At 43.8% G+C, this 22,008-nt stretch overlaps 3 protein-coding genes across 7 annotated transcripts in view; 2 read left to right on the top strand and 1 right to left on the bottom strand.

Annotated features, from left to right (window-relative positions):
* The window catches only part of unc45b (unc-45 myosin chaperone B), a 7,277-nt gene extending 390 nt beyond the window's left edge, over window positions 1–6,887 (top strand). The window contains exons 2-20 of the mRNA XM_077004190.1: window positions 102–272; window positions 438–474; window positions 679–854; window positions 956–1,045; window positions 1,213–1,380; window positions 1,559–1,724; window positions 1,926–2,096; window positions 2,263–2,434; window positions 2,707–3,007; window positions 3,313–3,407; window positions 3,533–3,674; window positions 3,840–3,980; window positions 4,143–4,270; window positions 4,382–4,448; window positions 4,545–4,658; window positions 4,788–4,903; window positions 5,014–5,131; window positions 5,240–5,395; window positions 6,351–6,887. Of these exons, the coding sequence (XP_076860305.1) occupies window positions 102–272; window positions 438–474; window positions 679–854; window positions 956–1,045; window positions 1,213–1,380; window positions 1,559–1,724; window positions 1,926–2,096; window positions 2,263–2,434; window positions 2,707–3,007; window positions 3,313–3,407; window positions 3,533–3,674; window positions 3,840–3,980; window positions 4,143–4,270; window positions 4,382–4,448; window positions 4,545–4,658; window positions 4,788–4,903; window positions 5,014–5,131; window positions 5,240–5,395; window positions 6,351–6,611 (2,790 nt within the window). The 3' untranslated portion in view covers window positions 6,612–6,887. The remainder of the gene's footprint in view (window positions 1–101; window positions 273–437; window positions 475–678; window positions 855–955; window positions 1,046–1,212; window positions 1,381–1,558; window positions 1,725–1,925; window positions 2,097–2,262; window positions 2,435–2,706; window positions 3,008–3,312; window positions 3,408–3,532; window positions 3,675–3,839; window positions 3,981–4,142; window positions 4,271–4,381; window positions 4,449–4,544; window positions 4,659–4,787; window positions 4,904–5,013; window positions 5,132–5,239; window positions 5,396–6,350) is intronic.
* A 216-nt stretch (window positions 6,888–7,103) lies between these two features.
* Window positions 7,104–18,036, top strand: LOC143513137 (kinesin-like protein KIF2A). 5 transcript variants are annotated; one of them, XM_077004192.1, is made up of 21 exons: window positions 7,104–7,293; window positions 8,832–8,926; window positions 9,420–9,542; window positions 9,739–9,793; window positions 9,944–10,063; window positions 10,364–10,464; window positions 10,779–10,874; window positions 10,986–11,040; window positions 11,248–11,410; window positions 11,509–11,599; window positions 11,762–11,825; window positions 11,932–12,023; window positions 12,216–12,358; window positions 12,476–12,680; window positions 12,961–13,071; window positions 13,168–13,235; window positions 13,672–13,755; window positions 15,364–15,514; window positions 15,819–15,920; window positions 16,538–16,673; window positions 16,881–18,036. In XM_077004192.1, the coding sequence occupies exons 1-21, from the start codon at window positions 7,233–7,235 to the stop codon at window positions 16,964–16,966; spliced, it is 2,202 nt and encodes a 733-aa protein (XP_076860307.1). In that variant the 5' UTR covers window positions 7,104–7,232; the 3' UTR covers window positions 16,967–18,036. The 5 variants fall into 5 exon arrangements, with proteins under 5 accessions (XP_076860307.1, XP_076860306.1, XP_076860310.1 ...); XM_077004191.1 differs by having other exon boundaries at window positions 10,361–10,464; XM_077004193.1 differs by lacking the exon at window positions 7,104–7,293 and adding an exon at window positions 7,324–7,781 and having other exon boundaries at window positions 10,361–10,464.
* dimt1l (DIM1 dimethyladenosine transferase 1-like (S. cerevisiae)) lies at window positions 17,348–21,992 on the bottom strand. The gene is made up of 12 exons (XM_077004201.1): window positions 21,802–21,992; window positions 21,570–21,643; window positions 21,403–21,489; window positions 21,253–21,314; window positions 21,061–21,154; window positions 20,883–20,932; window positions 20,559–20,682; window positions 19,511–19,603; window positions 19,298–19,362; window positions 19,012–19,075; window positions 18,772–18,878; window positions 17,348–18,648 (listed from the first exon to the last, which is right to left on the bottom strand). The coding sequence occupies exons 1-12, from the start codon at window positions 21,857–21,859 to the stop codon at window positions 18,606–18,608; spliced, it is 921 nt and encodes a 306-aa protein (XP_076860316.1). The 5' UTR covers window positions 21,860–21,992; the 3' UTR covers window positions 17,348–18,605.
* Window positions 21,993–22,008: the final 16 nt, after the last annotated feature.

Genomic DNA, 22,008 nt, shown 5'->3' with positions numbered 1-22,008 from the left:
TGGATTTTTTGGTGAAATAATGTATAAGTAATGCTGTATTTGTTTTTGTGAGATAATGTATAAATAATGCTGTATCAATATGAACTATGTCATTTTTCCAGATGGGTGAAACGGGGAATCCTGTCCAACTGAGAGAAGAAGGTAACAAACACTTCCAGGCAGGAGAGATTGACAAAGCCATCGAGTGCTACACAAAAGCCGTTAAGGTCTGCAAGGACAAGAAAGAACAGGCTGTCATCTACAGGAACAGATCAGCCTGCTTCCTGAAAAAGGTATTATTGAAGAGACAGACGTCTTCTTCTAAACTCCATATTTAATACCATTTAACAAAACAATGTGAGTCCATGTTCAAACAGATTTTTAACCAATTTTACTTTCAGTCTTAATTTAGCATTTTCATTTCTGCTTTTCTCTCCGCTTTTCCATTTTCTTCTCAGGAAAACTACACCAATGCAGCTTCAGATGCATCCAAAGGTAACTGTGTCCTAAAAAGGTTACAGTTAAGGTGTAAACAAACATATTTTTATGTGTCTAATGTTTAACATTACATTCACTAAGTTCACGAACAAATTCAAATTCTATTACAACGTCCTGGTTTGGAGGTGAGAAGACCAGTATATCACTGGGTGAGCAAATGCCCTCGTTTCAACTGTGGTCGCTTTCGCTGCGTCTCTGCAGCCATAGATGTGGATTCCTCGGATATAAAAGCACTGTACAGACGATGCCAAGCCCTGGAGAAGTTGGGTAAGCTGGACATGGCCTTCAAGGACGTCCAGAGATGCGCGACACTGGAGCCGAAAAACAAGACCTTCCTGGAGACTCTCAGGAGACTTGGAGCTGAGATCCAGCAGAAGGTGAGAAAACACATCTTACGTGAATGCACATGAACCAGTTTGTTGTTAATAGCGTACAAATAACGAATGGTTAATAACGTATTGACCCATTTCGTCCCTAGCTGAAGACAACTTTCTCAACAGATTCCAGAGTGCAGAACATGTTTGACATTTTGCTGAGTGAAGAAGCAGATAAAGACAAGAAAGAAAAGGTGCAACACATTTTCATCTTAGTTTTGTCTCTTTTTTAAAAATTCTTATCTTAGTTTTCCCTTAGCAACATCAGCATCGTACATATTTGCAGCAGTTCCTTAACAATGTTACAGTCCATGGTAGTATTTTTTCACAACGTAACACTCCATGTTTGTTCCTTCTTCAGGCAGCTAACAACCTGACCGTCCTGGCTCGAGAAGATGCAGGCGCAGAGAGAATCTTCCAGAATAATGGCGTAGCTCTGCTCATGCAGCTGATCGAGACTGGAGAGGTGGAGATGATTCTGGCATCCATCCGAACGCTGGCAGGAATGTGCACAGGACACCGAGCTCGGGTGAGTGACGCTGGCAGGGTAAAGGACATCTTGGCAACCATTGCATATTCCAATATACAATTACAGAAGTATGATATTTATAAAAACTTATTTTGAAGAATGGTCTTTTATGAAATTTATGACTTCTTTTTCCACTTCTTAATTAAATGTTTTATTCTTTTTTTATGTACATCTCTAGGCCACTGCCATTATCCACATGGTGGGGGTTGACAAGCTGTGCAATATTATGGCCGTGGACAATGAGGAGGTTGCCCTGGCAACCTGCAACCTGTTCCAGTGTGTCTATGACTCCTTAACTGGGGGGGATAACAGAAGTTATGGCAAAGAGGAAGCCCTCGTGCTGGGTATGAGAGACATGCTTTGAATTTTGATCAGTAGATTGTCATTAAGATGGAGGGTAATTTTTGGTTGAGACTTGAAATTTGGAATCAAACTAGTTTTGCAAATAAGATTAGTTGTATCTGGAAGAGCTAATTGAAGTGTTTGTACTTTTTGTACATGCTTTTGAACACATATATCACTTAACAAGTGTTGTTGATGTAAAGACTCAAGCAGGGACCTGAAGACCATTCTGCTTGCCCTTCTCGAAATGATTGGCAATAAGAAGGTCTCAGGCCACGGGCGGGACCAGGCTCTAAACCTGCTGAGCAAAAACGTCCCCCGGAAGGACAAAAAATTGAATGACAACTCCAAGAGCCTTTTCACCATTGATAACGGTTAGTGCAGAAAACTCACCATAAAGGTTTAAAATTTGAAATACACAATGAATTTCTTTGGAGACTTCTTTTGCTGAGTGATGCTCACAGAGTTGATGGAGAGGTATTTCATGAATGAAATCCGATCGCCTTGGTGTTGCTCAATATATAAATGTTCTCCACACAGGCTTAAGAAAGATCTTGAAGGTATGCGGTCAGGTGCCTGAGCTGCCCAATCAATTGCCCATGACGGAGAACACACAGCTTATTGCCAGCATACTCTTGAACAAGGTCTATGACGACCTGCGATGTGATCCCGAGAGGGACAACTTCAGGGATATCTGTGACGAATACATCAAGTAAGTGGAATCTTGGGACTTCATGGCGCTCCTGAATTGTCCAACAGAGACGCGTTTGTTCTGTGTGAGGTTTGCCACTGGCCCATCATGGATGTATGTGAGCTCATACATCTGAACAGGGTTTCCTCTGAGCTTTTGTGTGACAGCAGAGAATTACCTGATGGGTGGCATTTACCTACGGGTAAAATGAGGGTTTAAATCTTCATGCAGAAATTGTTGTTATCCATTATACATTATTTATCTAAACAACATCTTTTGACGTCCATTCACAGGAGTAAGTTTGACCCAAACGATATGGATAAGAACATCCATGCAATCAACGCCCTGTCTGGACTGCTTCAGGGGCCTTTTGAAGTGGGCAACGTTATTGTGGGTCGTCAAGGTGTGATGGAGATCATGGTGGCTTTGTGTGGTTCTGAGCGTGAGGTGGACCAGATGGTGGCTATTGAAGCCATCATCCATGCAGCCAGCAAAATGAGTAGAGCCTCTTTCATTATTTCCACTGGCGTTTCTCTGCTCAAGGACATCTACAAGAAGACCAAAAACGAGAAGATCAAGATTAGGGCACTTGTGGTAGGCACTGGAAAACTATTTGAAGTGACACTACAATTGAACACAGGCACATGACATTCATTACTACACATATTGAAAATAAATATAATGGTTACAGCAATAAAACTACACATGGCACCAAAAATGTACATTATGATGTGGATATTATTCTAATAACATCATCCAGTTGATTTGAACATCAAACAATGTCTAAAAAGTGATGTGGCTGCACATTACTTTTGGTACAATAATATTTTGTACCTTTGGGACTTTTGAACAAGTCTATTGTCTGGGTACAATAAGGGTTTTGTATCTTCTGTCCCCAGGGCTTGTGTAAACTGGGATCAGCTGGAGGGGATGATTACAGCATGAGACAGTTTGCAGAGGGCTCCACGGAGAAGCTGGCCAAACAGTGCAGAAAGTGAGCGTCCTCCAACCTGTGTTTCCAGGGACCGATGGTCCTGACATGGAAATATTGAGTGTGGTCTGTCTGCATTGGACATGTTTGTGATTTAAATACTGATTTAAATGCTCAATATAATTCAGATGGCTGTGCAACCCAACCCTTGACGTTCGCACCAGGAAATGGGCAATTGAGGGTTTAGCATATCTGACCAATGATGCCGATATAAAGGATGATTTTGTAGAAGATGAGGCAGCCATGAAGGCCATGTTTGAGCTTGCCAAGGTAAGAGACAAATGACAAGCAACACTGCACTCAGCCTTAATAGTATTAAAATACAAGATGGCCTCGATCAGATGATTCATGGACTTGTTCCCCAACACTCAGCTGGGACCATGGACTTTTATGCTGGAAATCATAATAATGGAAAAATGTATCCTTTCTTTGTAGTCCACAGATAAGACCATCCTGTATGCTGTTGCCTGTACTTTAGTGAATTGCACCAACAGCTACGATAAGAAGGAGATCATTCCTGAGATGGTGCAGCTGGCAAAGTTCTCCAAGCAGCACGTGCCAGAACAGCATCCAAAGGTAATGAACAAACAAGGTTGATAGTCTTAGACCGCACGGTGCTGCTTACTTTTCAACTGAAGGTTTATGGTTTTATCTCTTAATTCCCTCCAAACTACTCTTTCCTTTGAGTGCTTTTTGTCAAGTGAATGTATACTGTAATATGCATACTGTTTGCTTCAGGACAAGAAGGACTTCATTCAGAAAAGAATTAAAACACTCTTGAAGGGTGGAGTGACATCTGCGCTTGCATGCATGGTCAAAGCAGACAGTTCCATCTTGACTGACCAAACCAAAGAAATGCTTGCAAGGTCAGGCTTCAAACACTGCTCTGCCCATTTGTTTTGAGCTGATCTAAAGTACTGCACAGCTGGACATGGTCCTTTAACAGGAATGTTTTCCCTCCTTGCCCCCTACTTTAGAGTGTTCCTGGCCTTGGCAGAAGATGCAAAGGATCGTGGCACAATTGTTGCTCAAGGTGGTGGAAAGGTGAGGGACAAAAGACTGGACGTTTAGTGTAATTGGCTTTAGTGTGAACTTTGTTCATGGACCAGACTCTGGACTTAAGGGGTGTCTGTGCCACAGGCTCTACTCCCTTTAGCCCTGGAGGGAACTGAAACAGGGAAAATAAAGGCGTCCCATGCACTGGCTAAGATTGCTGCAATCTCCAATCCGGATATCGCCTTCCCTGGAGAGAGAGTAAGAGACCTTTACACATTTCTACTGCTATAACTGAAATGGAGTTGATGGAAGGACTATTTACAAACACCACAAAGGTAATATTGTTATTTACCAAAAATGGAGTCTCATTCTTTTTCTCTTTGCCAGGTCTATGAAGTTATACGTCCACTGGTTAATCTGCTGAACACAGAAAGAGATGGTATTCAGAACTTCGAAGCCCTAAGGAGTCTCACCAATTTGGCTGCTCAGAATGACAAACTTCGGTGAATACAGCATCCTATTTTAAGGGCCAATGATAAATCCTGGTGAAAACATTCTGACTCAAAGGTGATCCCTTTGAGATAATCATCTCAATCCATCTTACCAATCTCAGATTGAAAATCCTGAAAGAGAAGGCCCTTCCAGAGATTGAGAACTACATGTTTGAGGAGCATGACCAAATCAGACAAGCTGCCACCGAGTGCATGTGCAACCTTGTATGCTGCAAAGAGGTGAGACACATCAAGTGTTGCCCACCATTCAAACTTTTTTCCAAGGCTATGTCTACTTCCTGCATGGTTTCCAGAGCTGTGAGCAATGTCTTTCATCCGCCCCGTCAGGTGCAGGACAGGTACCTTGAGGACGGTAATGACAAGCTGAAGCTCTTAGTGCTTCTTTGCAGCGAGGACGATGAGGACATACAAATAGCAGCTGCCGGAGCTCTGGCTATGCTTACGGCAGCACAGAAGAAGCTCTCCGAGAAGATGACCAAAGTGGTATGTACCATCACTACCATCTGAACCAGCCTGCTAACCCAAGGTCATGTGTGTGAATTTACCTGATCTAGAAAATCCAATTGCTTTTAAGTTTTCACCGCATCACTATATCAAATGTGTCCAAATATTGGTTACAACTACGCGTGATGTGGCATACATGTAGCGAGGCAGACAAATGCAGACTGGATCACAGGACGGTTTATTAGCAGGGGCAATGTTGAGGACAGGTAGGGTCAATCCCAGAGAGCAAGGAGATTTGCATAAGCCAATATCAAAGTCAAAAACACAGTCAAGATAATCCAAAAAAGACTAAAGTCAGACAAAAGTACAAAAAGGTAATTCCAAAAAGAGAGAAGAGAGAATGAGAGAGAAAATGGAAAAGGGGCAAAAGGAACAGCCAGGAGAAGGTAGAGGAGGAAACAAAAGAAAGTTGTAGTCAAAACGGTTTGGGCGGGAAATGGAGAATAAAGTTTGCTAGGGGAAGGACTGGCTCTCATACTGTAGGCACAAAAAAAAGAAGGAAACTCCACAACAAAAGGAGTAACAAAAGGAAACCAAGAAAGACAGGAACAAACTTGTTCCTTAGATTATAAGGTAACAGCTTTTAGTGGAAGAGAAAAAAAATACCCCAAAGCCAGAGAGGGACTTGAGAAGGGCCAAGAACAAGTCCCACAATCTCTACCCAAGATACCAGCTGATCTGTTCATCAGAACACTGACCAAACAGCAACCGCCATCTTGGAAGGAGCTGCTTATAAAGGGCTGTCAAGCCGCTGTAGCTCGTTTGGATTGATCAGCCCGGTGGTGGTATGGCGCCTCGGCCAACCCTTGCAGTCTGAAGATTAAATACATTTTAGACATTACCACAGTATAAACAGTGGAGACAAAAATAAATGTATTATTGATAAGCTTTATAACCTATGAATGTATTTATTTATTTTGTCTTTGAATGTCAGACTGTGCAGTGGCTTGAGATCATGCAGAGGCTGTGTCTCCATGACAACCCTCAAATCCAGCACAGAGGCTTTGTGACGGTGTTCAACATGATGGATTCTGAAGAAGTGGCCAAAAAGTTGATTGAGAGCGAGATGTTGGAGATCATGTCCTATTTCGCCAAGCAAGAGGACAACCCCAAGAGACAGGCAGGCATTGATGCCGCGCGGGCTTGTGTGTCCAAAGCCATGGATCTTGGACTTATCAAGCCTTTCACACAATAGGTCAGCAGAAACACTGGGTACTGATGTTAGTAGTCATCAAAACTCTGCTTTCTGGGAAAGTGGATGTAGGCCTCTAGTCTTTTCCATCTGTAATAATGTAATAATTTAACTGGACTGAGATGTGTTAATCAGTTTTGTGTGTTTGGTAGTTTTGATAAGGGATTCCTAATGTTGTTGTTGTTGTTGGTTTTTGTTTTCTTTTTTTGATCTATGGCCTGTGTTTTGTGTATTTACACTATACGTTTATGAAAATATAGTTTTTTTGGGAGAACATTGTCACTTCCCTCTTTATTTACTATTCAACATTATATATTACTATATTTGGTAATTAGACAAAAATACAGTGATACTTTTTAGTCTATACTAAAACTTAATCTGGGTCCGTGAACTAGTTTAGTATTTGAATCAGAAAACGGAAGTCCCTTCTTCCCCAGTATCCACCCTTTTTAAAATATATCGTCACCAAAGTTGAGCGGCATGCGCATGCGCAATGACACTTTGCTTCTTTTATTACTCCTGCTGGCCGCCTCCCGGGTTTGAGCAACAAGGAACAAATGTGAATGTTTTAAATAAAAACAGTTTTATTCGCATTTGTTTTTTTTTTTTTACTACAAAGCAACAATGGCGATAAACTTTGGCAAAATCGTCGTTGGAATATATGTAGAGATAAAACGAAGTGATGGTAAGTTATTTTGTCGTTGCTAGTATTGGCTAGCTTCAGCTCACGTAGAGTAACGAACTAACCGAGCTAGCGCTAACTAGCTTAGCTTCACGTAGCGCGTTGGCTGCGCGTGCTACAGCGTTTAGCGAAACTGTCACCAGGTCGCTAACGTTCCGCTGCGCTGCCCGCGCGCCTCTGTTGCTCTGGTAGCCATTACGTCAACACGGCAACGGTTGCCGCGGGATGGCAGTTGGTTAGCCGTAGCGTTATTTAGCAAGCTTTGCCGCGCCGACCCGCTGTATCGCTACGTTAGCCGGATTATTTATCTAACGACCGTGAATGTGGTCGTATGCGGTAGCTGGAGTTGGCAGTCTTGGTGTCGTGAATTAAAAAAGACACTTGTGTGTGGCTGTTGGACTACAAAGCTCTAGCAAAATGTAAACAGAGTCTTGTCGCTCGATTGAGCTGACGAGCGTTAACGTTACTGCACTCACGTCGCTTCGTACGAGGTGATCTGAACTACTAGATGTTCAAGTCGTGATTGATTTCTTGGATATCTAGCTAGACAGACAGGTTCCGTCTACCTAAATGACCCAGATTGTTATGGTATTGCCATTGTTATAGAGTATCACCTGTCCATGATACTAAATTGTAGGTAACTTTACCTAATGTTAGGTAATTTAACCCCTCGTTGGCTAGGTTTATCCAATACTGTATTTGGTTGGCACGTGTCCCGAAATGAGTTATTACTAAAATCACTAAATATTTTAACTTGTTCCATGGGAACTAAGTAGTCTCTTTGTTGATCACACCTTAGTCAGTGTAATGTACTCAATACATTAGGATTATTAACTATGGCAACTCGTGTTTTATTTCATAAAGCACCACTCAGTGTAATTTCTGTGAATTTTAAGCATGTTTCCTTAAATAACATGTATAATTGCAGTCTACAAAATAAATGTCAGATGTGTTCCTTTTCTCTATTTAATTATTTGTATGTATTTATGTGTGCTCAGTTGTGCGTAATCCAACAGATATGTTATTCTTAGAAGCACATCTTCCTCCTTGTGGAAGTGTGTGTAGTTCAGAAAATGTTTGGTGATGGCTTTGCCCTTTGGTAAAAAACCAAACTTGCTCCTGTTAATTATACCTTTGAGTAGGGTAGGTTCTATAGAGAAAACGACCCTTGAAATCACAAAACTGTTGATATGATTTCTGTAAAAGTTGTTTTAACCTATTTTTGTTGTTCTGCACAAACATAATTTAGAGCCTCTGAGTTATTTGCAGTTATTTGGAGTTTTGCACTACCAGGTAACATATTCCTTGGAATAGTGAACACAAATGCGTCTTTCCACTCTGTGGCCCACTGGGACATTACAGCAGTAAATAGTACAACTTCAGAAACGTGCTGTGAACAGGAGCTCTGTGTCATGCTTTTGGTGTCTGCGAGATCAGGCTTTAACTTCGTATCTGAGAAGGGGGGAGGGGGAAGATCCTGTGAACAGGCTGTGTCCGACCAACCCCAAACCGAGGTCTCACGCAGGGCGTTTTAATTACAGGCCGGATTCATCAGGCCATGGTGACCTCTTTAAATGAAGACAACGAAAGTGTAACGGTGGAGTGGATAGAAAACGGAGACACAAAAGGAAAAGAGGTAAAGCCAGTAGTTTTGTGTCAGCTTGTACTGCCATCAATAATGTATGAAAGGACAGTGTCAGTGTTGAGAGAGCACGAGCTGGTCGCTGCATTACCCTGAAACCTGCTTCCTGCATTTACACAGACGGGATGTGACCTGAACAGTCTGATGGATATTTTATGGATGGATTTTATGATACTGATGGATATTTTATTAATGATTTTACTGTTTACATATCTATACTACTGCATCTGCATTATCAGTTGTGCAAAATGCAAGCTATGTTCTACCAGCCATGTCACAGGATATTAGTAATTTGGTATAAGCAGAAACACTTAAAGTACTTTTTATCATATTAAGGTTTATCTGCATTTGTTTTTTATGTGTTTGTGATATGTAGTGATTTATGTGCAACAAAATACATACTCTCCAGATAATTAGCTGACTGTGTGTTTGTGTTCTCACGTGTGGAACAGACTGACTGGATATTTGCTTTTCTTGTTTGGAATAGATTGACTTGGAGTGTATATTTTCACTGAACCCAGATGTTGCTCCAGAGGAGGAGATTTCTTTGAGCCCCGTAACACCACCCCCTCCCACACCCAGTGCTGTTAAGGTCAACAAGATCCCAAAGGTTAGTACAAGATACCCACACACACGTGAAGGTTTTACATCAGGTATACCTGCAGGTTCTTGAAAACATCAGCTACAACACTATTTATTATTGTTTTTTAAAACTTTTGTTGGGGAAACAATTTAATTCTTGATTTTTAGTCAGAAATGTGGCTGTTCTAACTGGAGCCTTACTGTACTATTTTGCTGCTGTATAGAATCGTAGAACCATTGCCCCTGGAAAGGCTGAGGTGCTGTCCAGAGACAATCGAGGTACGTGCTGCACGGTGTCCAGAAATGTCACCTTGAGAGCGTTGAACAACACAGCCGTGTCCGTTTACAAGAGCCTGCCAGTAAGTGCTAAATGTTTATCCGCTTGTTGTTCACGTTTTATTTTTGTTTGTTTGTTTGGTTCACGGTCAGTCGGCTCAACCCGGGTACGGCCGGGCCAGCAGCAACAGCAGCCAGATTTGGCCCCGCCCCCACCCCCTCAGCAACCGGCCCCGCCTACTCAGGCCCAGACCCTGCAACAGCAGCAGAACGGTGCGACACACACACACTCACACTCAGCCCGTCCATGCTCCGACTATCCTGCTGCAGCCGTCAGTGCTTTGATGACTCACTCCCAGTCACTTCAAGGTTTCTGGATCATTGTAATCGATCTACAGTTAGTTTACAGTTAGATAATGGACATGAGTGAGCAGCAGTTCGTGCAAATGATGCAGCATTGCGGATACAAGCATTAGCTAAACGGCATGGGGGCAAACCTGAGTGGGGGGGGTGGTTTCCTATAGGAAGTGGTGGCTTAGGCTGTTCCGGTGACCTCATGGTTTTGTTCAGCAGCCAGGAGGAAGTCCAACTGTGTGAAGGAGGTGGAGAAACTGCAGGAGAAGCGTGAGAGACGCCGGCTGCAGCAGCAGGAGCTGAGGGAGAAACGAGCTCAGGTGAGCGCCACACTGGTCTCAGATCAGCCCCGTCACCCGCTCACCATCACTCTTATTAGCCTTGGGCTTGGAGGAGCTGAACTTGTATGAATGCACAAAGCATCTCTTCCCACTGTGACTCTGTCTCTCTCTCTCTCTCTCTGTGTCTGTCTGTCTCTCTCTCTGTCTCTGCCTCTGTGTCTGTCTGTCTCTCTCTGTCTCTGTCTCTGTGTCTGTCTGTCTCTCTCTGTCTCTGTGTCTGTCTGTCTCTCACTTTCTTCTTTTACTCTTATCCTACAGGTTGTTGTATTAACATTGTCCATTTTGTTTTGAAGGAGGTTGACACTACAATCCCAAATTATGAAATAATGCAGATGATCAGAGACTTTAGAGGGAGTCTGGACTACAGGCCACTAACTGCTGCTGATTTGGTGAGTTTGGCTTCTGTTTATTCTGAAGTGCTTTTAAAGTGCTGCTGATTTAAGGCACTTTGATGGTGATGCAATGGATGACATCGGTTCTGCTCCTTGTGATATGGTCAGATTGAAGAGCACCGGATATGTGTGTGTGTGAGGAAGCGTCCTCTGAATAAAAAAGGTAAAGGACACTGTGTGTGTGTGTGTGTGTGTGTGTGTGTGTGTGTGTGTGTGTTGCTGATATGTTCACTCCTAATTTTCACAGATAATTGTATGATTGATTGTCAGGTCCTGAATGCGAGGATGACCATATCCGATATTGTTTTGTGCTGACGTGTTTTATGGACCTGTTTGTGATTGAGTGAACCTCGGTTTTGTCTTGGTGTAGAACATGGTGCAAAAGAGCTAGATGTGATCACCATCCCTAGCAAAGACGTCGTCATGGTGCACGAGCCTAAGCAGAAGGTGGACCTGACCCGGTTCCTAGAGAACCAGACCTTCCGCTTCGATTACGCCTTTGATGACAGCTCGACGAATGAGATGGTCTACAGGTGAGATCCTCTCTGTGGTCAGGAGTAAGCGCGGGTGAGAAACTTCATGTAGTAGTAGGTGGAGAAGGTGTTGTGACGTATTGAGGTGTTGTGTGCAGGTTTACAGCGAGACCTCTGGTGGAAACCATCTTTGAGAGAGGAATGGCAACGTGCTTCGCCTACGGACAAACAGGAAGTGGAAAAACTCATGTGAGGATCTTTTAATGTATATCACATATTGTTGGATAATCCTCAGCAGTAAGATGTACAATATGTTTGAAGCTGTTTGCCTTGTGCCATTGGCCTTAGATTTGGATATGAAATTTACACTGATGTATTGATGGTGTGTTTTTGAAATGTTTTTTATTTAAGACCATGGGTGGAGATTTTTCAGGAAAGAACCAGGATTGTTCCAAAGGAATCTACGCATTAGCTGGTGAGTGCTGCTTGAGATCTTGTGCGGCTGTCGCCAGGGTTGAGACGCCAGTCCTCCCTGTCTGCTCTCATAACGCAGCCTGATCGTTTGTTCTTAACGTGTGCAGCTCGTGATGTTTTCCTTATGCTGAAGAAGCCGAACTATAAGAAACTGGAGCTTCAAGTGTACGCAACCTTCTTTGAAATCTACAGTGGAAAGGCAAGTGGCACTTTCTCCCTCCACACTCAAAGTATGTTTAGGGGTTTAAAAAATGCATAGAGTCCTATTTATGTATTTATTACTGTATCTATAATGTATCTGTTTATGATCTCATGGACTTGGTATGTTATGTAGTCCACGTCTCTAACCTAGCGTGACCTAGCGTGTCCCTAACCTGGTGTTGGCGCCCAGGTGTTTGACCTGCTGAACCGGAAGGCCAAGCTGCGTGTGCTGGAGGACGGCAAACAGCAGGTGCAGGTAGTCGGCCTGCAGGAGAGAGAGGTCAGGTGCACTGAAGACGTGCTCAAGCTCATCGAGGTCGGGAACAGCTGCAGGTATCGACACTCTTCCTAGCTTCTCCAGACTTTCCAGAATTCACCGTAGCTGGTAATAAGGAATCTTTGTCCAGCGAGGAGTTTAAGCTCAGGGTAACCTCTCCTCCTCTTCCTCAGGACGTCGGGCCAGACCTCGGCCAATGCACACTCGTCTCGGAGTCACGCCGTCTTCCAGATCATTCTGCGGAGGAAAGGGAAGATGCACGGAAAGTTCTCGCTCATTGACCTGGCGGGCAACGAGCGTGGGGCGGACACGTCCAGTGCCGACCGGCAGACGCGTCTAGAGGGAGCGGAGATCAACAAGAGCCTGCTTGCTCTGAAGGTCAGCAGACACGTCCTGTCGGGGAGGAACCACCCCCGTTGAGAAGCTTCTTTGCACAAACATCAGGTTTCCCTGTTTGTGTGTGTGTGTGTGTGTGTGTGTGTGTGTGTGTTTGAGCAAGAGTAGGATGCTCAATGATTAGTGTTTGTGAGAGTGGGTTTCTTGCTAAATAATGAAAATGAAACATTACTGCATTTTTCATTTGGGATTAAACTCTTTGATTTCTTCTCTAAAGCTTTGAAGTTTCCATGTTAAATGGCTGGTGTACCTTCTCCATCAGGAGTGTATCAGAGCGCTGGGGCGGAACCAAGCACACACACCGTTCCGGGCCAGCAAGCTCACGCAGGTGCTCCGAGACTCCTTCATCGGGGAGAACTCTAGGACGTGCATGGTGAACACCACCCCCTGCTCCACCCACAGCTCTTAAATGTCCTCGGCTTGTTGAGGAAACAGCGGAGCTGATTATGGTGTTTCTTCTCCTGTCCAGATTGCCACCATCTCTCCCGGAATGGCTTCCTGTGAAAACACACTGAACACGCTACGATACGCCAACAGGTAGGAACACGGCTGCTTCCCTGGTTTGCAGCTCCCTCTGTGTCTTACAGAGCTGAGCAGTGTGTGCTTGCTTTCTGATCATCTGAGGATAATCACAAAGTTTGGTGTAGTGTTTATCTTACATTAGATACAGTTTAGTGAAGGAGGTTTTGGTTTTAATGTTTAACTTAAAGCTGATAAAGTAAATATGAAAGGGCAGAAAATGCATGTGTAGAAAGGCAGGAGGTAAGAGACAGGCTTCCTCACGCCGCTGTGAACCCTCATAATGGTAAAATGCTTAGACCTTCTTATCTGGCTCTGGTGAACTTGAGGTGAGTTGAACACAGGTTATTCAGGGGTGCTTGCAGAACAAGTTTGACATGTTTTAGTCTTCATGAATTTACTTCCTCTTTCTCTTCTTCTTTCTCTTCCTTGCTTTTTTTTCCTGCTGCTCCAGAGTAAAGGAGTTTGGGATTAGTCCCTCAGACATCCCGTTCTCCCAAGGGGCAGGAAGTCGCTCGGACCTCTCCCCCGCCTACGAGTATGAGCGCACGAGCCTGTTTAGCCAGCTTCCCTCTCGCCATGCAGGCACACAAACACCATAACCTTCCTGCTTGGGTCCTGCTGCCCTCTTTTGACCTGGGCTTCGTGCAGGGGCCATGCACAGTAGCGCCCCCTGCTGTCACTTATGGGCGAACGTGGTCGTCTCCAGCACAGTAGCAAACATGGCTCCTCCGTCCCAGTTTGGCTGGCTTGTTTGGTGAATGCTTTTGGCTGGCCTTGGGCCCTTTTCAGTTTGCTTTTGTTTCGTTTTCTAACCCCAGGCGTGCATGCTATGTCGGTACTATTTCCATTGTGGTTGTTTCCACAGTTTGCTAGATAGACTCATGTGGCCAAACACAGGCGTGTTAAAAGGCTCTGCTCTTGGAGATCTGCCATCCTGTGGACTGTAGTTCCTACTAGTGCTGGGCGATAAACAATCTCGCGATAAATTTGTATCGCGATAAATATTTCCTCGATAATGATAAACTTTGGGCAAAAATTGATAAACTTTCGTTTCTATTTGCCGTCTAAATGGTGGCACCAACGCAAGCTGGATCAGCTCAGCTGGAGGATCGCATTTAAATGGTAGCACGTTATGGCATGATGGCCAGTGGAGAGAGCCCTGAGAGAAAAGCACAAAGGTGAGCCTTCTGCTCTTGATGATAAAGGAAAGAAACTGTGCATCCATCTTATGGACGTGGTTCAGATATCTTCACTCAGATTTAGCACAGTTAATACAAATACAAAATATGCCGACGGGGAGTGCATACAAAGTTCAAAAACTCTACTGAAAACAGGTTTTCAGGTGTTAGGCTATCTAGTCGCTAAGCAGTTGCACTAGCCAGACATCAAGCCGTGGCGTTTCCTGAACAACAATCAGTAGTGACGACTGTGATTCTGTACAGAAAACATCTAAAGGTTATCTGCCAGAACGTGTCTTTAGCACATTGTGAAATGCAAAAGAGCATCAATTGATCAATAACTTATTCTGGGATGGTAATCAATATTTCACATAAAAATTTACATATCTTTCATTGTGGATTTGAGTAACTTGCATACTCTACTTTTTTAGAACAATATTCTACAAAAAATTTTATTGCGATAATTATTGAGATTGATCAACACAATTTTATTATGATAAAAAAAATTTTGCCCATATCGTCCAGTTCTAGTTCCAACCCTGATGTGAAATACCTGCGTTTGAAAATCCAGAGCTTTTCAGAAGGGACTGCAGAGAGATGATTAGGGTTGGTGCATTGTGCTGGGTGGTTGATCTCCAGCAGTGAGATGGGCATTGGTGGACACGCCTTTTCCATGTGAATTAGTAACACTGATGTGGGAAACCTTGGGTCTTGTAATGACACCATAAGCAGACCAATAGACATGTGACATCTAATAACCTCCACATACGTGCAGGTGGCTGCATTTTTGGTTCGTGTTTTTGTGCATCTCGTGATTCAGGGTAGGACACTGCCAGGATTCCAATCAGGCTCCAACAGCGGGACACTTGAGTTTAGTGTCGTGCTTTCTGCGCATGGTGTCATTCACGAGCAGTGGTCAGCGATGACAGGCTGTGGATGTTAACCGTCTCCCCCCGTGCCTGCAGAGTGAAGGAGCTGACCGTGGACCCCAACGCCATGGTAGAGGGAGTCCGGCCCAACATGAACGCCCTCAACCAGCTGGACATCATGGGTGATGAGTGGGAGTTGAGCAGCTCTCCTCAGAGGGACGACCTTAAGCTGCTGTGTGAGCAGAACGTAAGGAAAAGCTCTAGTCCCTCTTCTACCTGTGATCAGCGCCAGTACTATAGCATGTTAGGCTAGACTCTAGCGTGTCTGTATCGTTAAAGTGGATTCAGGAAAAAATTTATTTTGGTTACAAGGATACTCAATGCAAATATAGAACCTTTTGGAAATTAAAACTGAAATAACGGATGGGTTATAGGCAGGGTGTTGTAACGAAGGGGTTATAGGCAGGGTGTTGTAACGAAGGGGTTATAGGCAGGGTGTTGTAACGAAGGGGTTATAGGCAGGGTGTTGTAATGAATGGTGTGTTGGACAGGAAGAGGAAGTGTCCCCTCAGCTCTTCACCTTCCATGAGGCTGTGTCCCAGCTGGTGGACATGGAGGAGCAGCTCCTGGAAGACCACAGGGCTGTGTTCCAGGTGACGCCTGCAAACCCACCTCTTACCCTGGGGACTCACTGTCACGGCTTTACAGCCTAAATAAACTATTCATATGGTCATAGTACACCTGACACACAGTATATACAATACTGTATATCTTGAGATTAGGATGAATAGCTAAATGATTTTTCACCCCAACACATGCTGATCATTACAGGGGGTCCTCGAATTACGACGTTGATCCGTTCCTACATCTTGTTGTAAACCGATTTTTGGTGTAAGTCGGAACATACGTACATACTGTACGTAAATAACATACTGTAAGCACTAATCCTATCCTAACGATGTTGCAGCAAGCTAAAATGGCGTACAATGTGATTGGGGTGACGCCGTCCTCCTCGATCCCGAGCCGTGTAATTCTTCTGCTGCGCAACACAAAGTTTGCGTTAATCATTTACTATGCAAAATCACTTAAGTCGAAGCAAGGCTTTATACAGTAAATGGGAGATGTGCCGTAACCACGAAACATCGTAACTTGGGACTGACGTAACCCGAGGACCCCCTGTATTTTATGTTTGTTGGAAATAACGAGGATGACCCAGGACTGCTGGTGTCTGTGGGGCTTCATGTCTGCGCCACTGTGCTGTTGTGTGCAGGAGTCAATCAGGTGGCTGGAGGATGAGAAGGTCCTGCTGGAGATGACTGAAGAGGTGGACTATGACGTCGACTCCTACTCCTCGCAGCTTGAGCAGATTCTCGACCAGAAGATCGACATCCTGATTGAGCTCAGAGGTGACACATGCCTTTAAGATGTTGTCGGTCAGCATGCCACTTAAACACCTTCACATGCTGCACTGACGCTCAAAGTGAAGATTATGGCTGATAATTAAATGCTAGACCACGTCACTGAACAGATGCTTCACGCAGCCGTTATCCAAAACGACACCTTATGTATGTTACTAAATGTTTTGTGTGCATTTCTCTGCTTTCATTTGACAGATAAAGTGAGGTCATTCCGCTCCGCCCTTCAGGAGGAGGAGCAAGCCAGTAAGCAGATCAATCCCAAGAGACCTCGTGCACTGTAGGCTGGGATTGGGGTCATGGGGGACTGCTAGACACCTAGCGCGCTACAACTGACTCACCACAGTTCCAGCAGAACAGACCAGTAATGGCTACGAGGGTCTAGACACCCTACTACTGTGCAGAGGGATTCCCAACTTCAGAAAGGGAATTTTCCTTTGATCACCTGTGGAATATTTATAACGTTTAATTATTGGCTGCATTTGTTTACTGGAATACTGTAGATCGACCACTGATTTTCAAGCAGTTCCTGAGACCGATAGCATTCATGCACTGATCTGCAAATAAATTCAATCTCCAGTCTCTAATTCCAATGAACAAACTTGAAGATCAGCAGGTGTGGAAAGACACCCGAAGTCATTTACTCACTCATTTTTACACAGCACTACATTACACAATAAGAACGAAACTTGTTACGAGTCAAGTGAAGTGAGTATCTGATGTAGCCTTGGGAATTTCTTTTTTTAATTTCATTATATTTATTTACTTTTGAGATAAATAGCTGTTGAATGCATGGCCTGCTCTTCTAGATTTCTTTCCCCTGCCTGTGTTCTAAATTGCACGTGTCTGTTCAATAACCTGCTCGTTTCCTGTTAGCAGCATGGCACAACACGCCCTTCCCATCAGCCCCTCCCTCTCTCTCTCTCTCTCCATAAGCACAATTCTTATTCTGATATCTCCCTTTGGAGGATTTGTTGGGTCATTTACTGTTTAGTCCCACTGTTTATTTTTGATAATTATTTGAAGTCGAGGTGGTTCTCAAGAAGGCACCTGCTGCCCTGTGGTGGGCTAATGGGGTAGGTGAGATCACACTGACAATATTTTTCTGATTGGGACCTGCTGTGAAATCAATTTCCATCTTTTGCTTTGTTTGAATTCTGATGAAGCAGTGTTCTTAATGCTTATCTGCATTCATTATTTTCTACCACCTATGAGCAGGATTTGTATAAAGATGGAAAAGAGAGACTGTTATTAATAGACATTACAATGCACACCACTCACCTACAAATGATGTTTCACTCGTAGCATCAAAGTCAATGGTGGCTAAATAAAGAATTTGACAAGTCTGGCCAAATGGTGTTTTTAGTGGGTATGGCTAGTCTAATGGACGGTGCTAAAGTGCTGTGATTTCTCGTCTCTAGGATCCAGGGCAGACAGACAGACAGGGAGTGGTGAGACAGGCTCCTGCCAGCTCAGCACTAGCCAACAGCAGGGGTCTCCCTTAGACACGGATGAGCGCTCTTGTATTAAAGAAGCGACTAGGCCATTTTCCTTCAGTTCTGATTCATTTTGATTAAATAGTTGTATTTAGTGAGGAACAATTTAGTGAGGACATTTTGCTTATGGATACGAGTCCTTGGGTGGATCGCAGGCGTTCCATATTTCTTCCTACTGAAACCACATACTTCACAGCTCAGGGACGATCGGAGCCCCTTTTGTTCATCCAGTATGTCCATGTAAAGGGTTCATTTGTGGAAAGAACCTTCTGCTCAGTCCTTCCACCCAAAGAGGAGGTGAACCACAGGAGGTCAGGACTGTCCTGTACAGCAGGCGCTTGCCAATGCAAGGTGAGAAACGCCACACGGGTGTTTAAGCAGCCGCGTCTGTACAGGTGAGTTATGGTTGGGTTCACGGGCCGATGCTTCACGAGAAGTGGATTCCAGCGGAGTTAAACGCATGAAGAAGTCTGGAGATGGAGAAAGTGAACCGATGTGAGCCCATACATACATCTCATACATAAATCACTTACTCCCTCCACAAAGTGCAAGTGCACGGGTGAAACAAACGTCTCCGCAAATAATTCACTTACACCATGAAATCGTCTATGTCCATGGAGCGTGCACGCTTCTCACTGAACTCTGCGTCCTGAAGGACGCTCTCAATCTTCTGAGTGATGCTGAAGTCCTGTGGGATTTCCTGTTTTTGCCACAAATTCAATGCATTTTCATTACATGCCAAAATGGAGGTGTTTATAGCAGCTGATTTAGCAGCTGCTGCTGAACCACCTTGTAGGAATCTCATGACAAAATCTCTCGTTTTGATTCCTCACCATGTTGTGCACAGAGCAGTGAATTCTGTAGTTCTTTTCCAGAAGCTGTTCAACTGCTGAAGACCTTAAAAATACAGACGCATATGCAATGTAAGATTGGTCATGTGAGATAGTAAATCTGATGTTCTTATGATGTGAACATACTATTTGATATACATTTAATCTATTTACAAATAACCATGGTGTAATTGAACACAACTTCAGCTGTAAGGTGTTTGGGGGTGTCTGGCATGCACAGCCCATTTCAAACCCCCCTACCCTTTATTCAGAAGAATTAAATACTCACTTGAAAGCTGCATTCAGGGTTTTGTTTTTTCTAACAAACGCAATTCTGACCAGCCCATCCCACTCCTGCAGACAAATAAATGTACTATTTCATTAAATATCAAACAATCCAAAGAAAAGTGTATTACACTATATTCAACATGACATGCATTAGTTACAGTGATGGCCCTCGTCACGATTCAGTCTCAAATTCTGAACCCATTTTGACGCCCACCTGGAAGTTGATTGGTGGCGGAGGATTCTTGGGTTCTATCCTCACCACACTGGACTCCACTTTAGGGGGAGGCCGGAAGTTGTTTTTCCCAACCTGAAACAATAATAATGTTTAAAAAGATCTAACTGCATGACATGGGGTCTCATCTGGTACATAAATATGGATGTTCCTCTGATACCAGCATAAAGCTTATTCACTGTCCTGTCCTGATGCCCATCCAGTGATTCTCCATCATCATCATCATCCTCCATCACTGCAGCATTAAGGGATTTTTTAGATGATGACTCCAAACAAATCTTTCAATAATGAGACTTGAGTCACAGATTTTAAAGTGCCTCCCCCAGCCTCGCTCTAGTGCTCCCCCCAGCCTCACTCCAGTGCCCCCTCACTCTAATTCCACATTAATGAGCTATGTTCATTTCACCAGCAACAAGCAGGATGTTAACAGGCGATGAACATGAGAACACCTTGATTTACAGTCAACTCTGAGGCACTGCTGTGACCAAATGGCAACAGGTTTCAGAGATCTATTAAAGATGAAATATCTATTAAAGATTATTTGATGTCTTCTACATCATCCAGATCCCCCCCAAAATAATGATAACTAGACCTACTGACTTTAGGCCAGTGGCCTAGATGTCTGTACTAATGAAAGTCTGCGAACACCTGCTCCTGAAAGCCATTAAAGACCCCCTTCCTGAGGTCACTGTGCAGTCCCAAGCACCAGTTGCTGAATGTCCAAAAGAATGAAGAAACTGGTGAACTTCAGACTCCCCAGAACCAACCGAAAGGTGTTTAAGAAGTTGTGAGTTTTGCTTAAAACCAGATATTACAGCCAGCCATGGTTTCTAATAACCAGATATTACAGCCAGCCATGGCTTCTAATAACCAGATATTACAGCCAGCCATGGCTTCTAATAACCAGATATTACAGCCAGCCATGGCTTCTAATAACCAGATATTACAGCCAGCCATGGCTTCTAATAACCAAATTCTGGATTATTTGGCCAGTGCAAGTAGTCAAAAACAAGTACTGAAGCGGACGCACCTTCATGAGGTGGTCCACTCTGGCTAGCAGCTGCGTGTTGATGGACAAGCGGCAGTACAGCTTGTCTCCGGGTTTGGCAACCAATCGCATCGCAAACTCTCTCTGGAACATCAGCACTGCACATCTGTTAGACAAACACACTTTACCAGACCAGCAGCACAAGCTCTGCTGAAACGTTTGTAACTAGAATAGGAGCTCAAACAATTTATGGCTGTTGAAAATTATAACTGATGTGGCCATGTCACTGCTAACAAACATGAAGTAAAAGGAAACCTGCTATATAAATTGCTAACATAAAAAAAATAATAATATTCAGATTCATACCTGAAGAAAGGTCTGTGAAGAAGCAGTTTAAAAACGAAAGGTGATGATATCTGCAAAATAATTAATATTGCAACCAGGATCAGGAGACAGCACGAAGCAGGAAGTTATTAACACAGAGCAACATTCAGTGTGAGGGTTATTATTAATAATATTATTAATTTATATTACTGGTTATTACCTGATATGGTAAATTTGCAACGCAGACATCAAAGAACGGCAGTTCTGTCTTTAAAACATCACCAATTAAAATCTGAAGCTTTGTCTGCATTGGCCTGTAAGAGATTTACACCAAAATATGAAAACACTGAACTGAAAAAACCTACAATTCTTCGAATGATGAAGATTGAGAAGAACACTTAAAATCACGCACGTGCACTGCACTCTCTTCTGGAGCTCAGCCACAAGCCTGGTGTCCAGCTCGCAGGCCACGACCTACAAACGACCACAAGGAGATTGTAGTTGAGTTCACGCTGAGCAACTCAAGGTGTATGTTTACACCAAATCCGGTGTGTAAACATACTTGTTTGGCCTTCTCCAGAAATTTCACCGTCATGTTCCCTGTTCCAGGTCCTACCTCCAGCACGACATCGGTGGGTCTTAGTGCTGCCTGAGAACACACCATGGACTCGTTATCGCTCCTTTATTCACCCAACACCACTCCAAGTTGTCAGAATCACATCAGCCTACCTTCTCTATAATGCCGTTGACCACCAATGGGTTTTTCAGAATATGCTGACCGATGCCGGTGTTGAACATAATCCCTACAATAAGGTAGGTAGAAATAAATCATGAAATTATTTAAATCATGTAGGACGATCAGTGCTGATGTTGACAGAAATAAGAAGCCATAACCATGTTAGCCAGCTAGCCCGTCTGCAGGCTGACCATAAATAACGAGTTTGAAGGACAACACGCCCACCTTGACTCTTCACCTCTTGGTGTTGTCGAGATTTCTTCTCCGCTTTTACTTTAGGCATCTTTGACGAATAAAACCAAACAAGCGCGACACTCAAATGCAGAAAAGAAGCAACACGTTCACGACACGTGTGACACAGTTTGGGGTTTCTTCAACGACGTCTGAAACAAGTGGTCGAGCCCCGTTTACAGCCCGCTGCTGCCCCCTGTC

This window comes from Brachyhypopomus gauderio, chromosome 4 (assembly GCF_052324685.1).
Source record: "Brachyhypopomus gauderio isolate BG-103 chromosome 4, BGAUD_0.2, whole genome shotgun sequence".
In the NCBI taxonomy this organism is placed as follows: domain Eukaryota; kingdom Metazoa; phylum Chordata; class Actinopteri; order Gymnotiformes; family Hypopomidae; genus Brachyhypopomus; species Brachyhypopomus gauderio.
Note: the sequence above shows the minus strand (reverse complement) of the source record. Positions and strands in the feature narration are given on the sequence as shown.

Bases quoted from the DNA above. Each gene is read 5' to 3' on its own strand.
- LOC143513137 (XM_077004191.1), top strand. From the start codon at position 7,233: ATGGCGATAAACTTTGGCAAAATCGTCGTTGGAATATATGTAGAGATA. The intron at 12,359-12,475 runs GTATCGACACTC...CCTCTTCCTCAG, and splicing joins GAGGTCGGGAACAGCTGCAG to GACGTCGGGCCAGACCTCGG. The intron at 13,072-13,167 runs GTGAACACCACC...TCTCCTGTCCAG, and splicing joins AGAACTCTAGGACGTGCATG to ATTGCCACCATCTCTCCCGG.
- dimt1l (XM_077004201.1), bottom strand. From the start codon at position 21,859: ATGCCTAAAGTAAAAGCGGAGAAGAAATCTCGACAACACCAAGAGGTG. The intron at 19,604-20,558 runs GTGCGTCCGCTT...TTATTGTTTCAG, and splicing joins GAGTGGACCACCTCATGAAG to GTTGGGAAAAACAACTTCCG. The intron at 18,649-18,771 runs GTAAGTGAATTA...CTCCATCTCCAG, and splicing joins GACATAGACGATTTCATGGT to ACTTCTTCATGCGTTTAACT.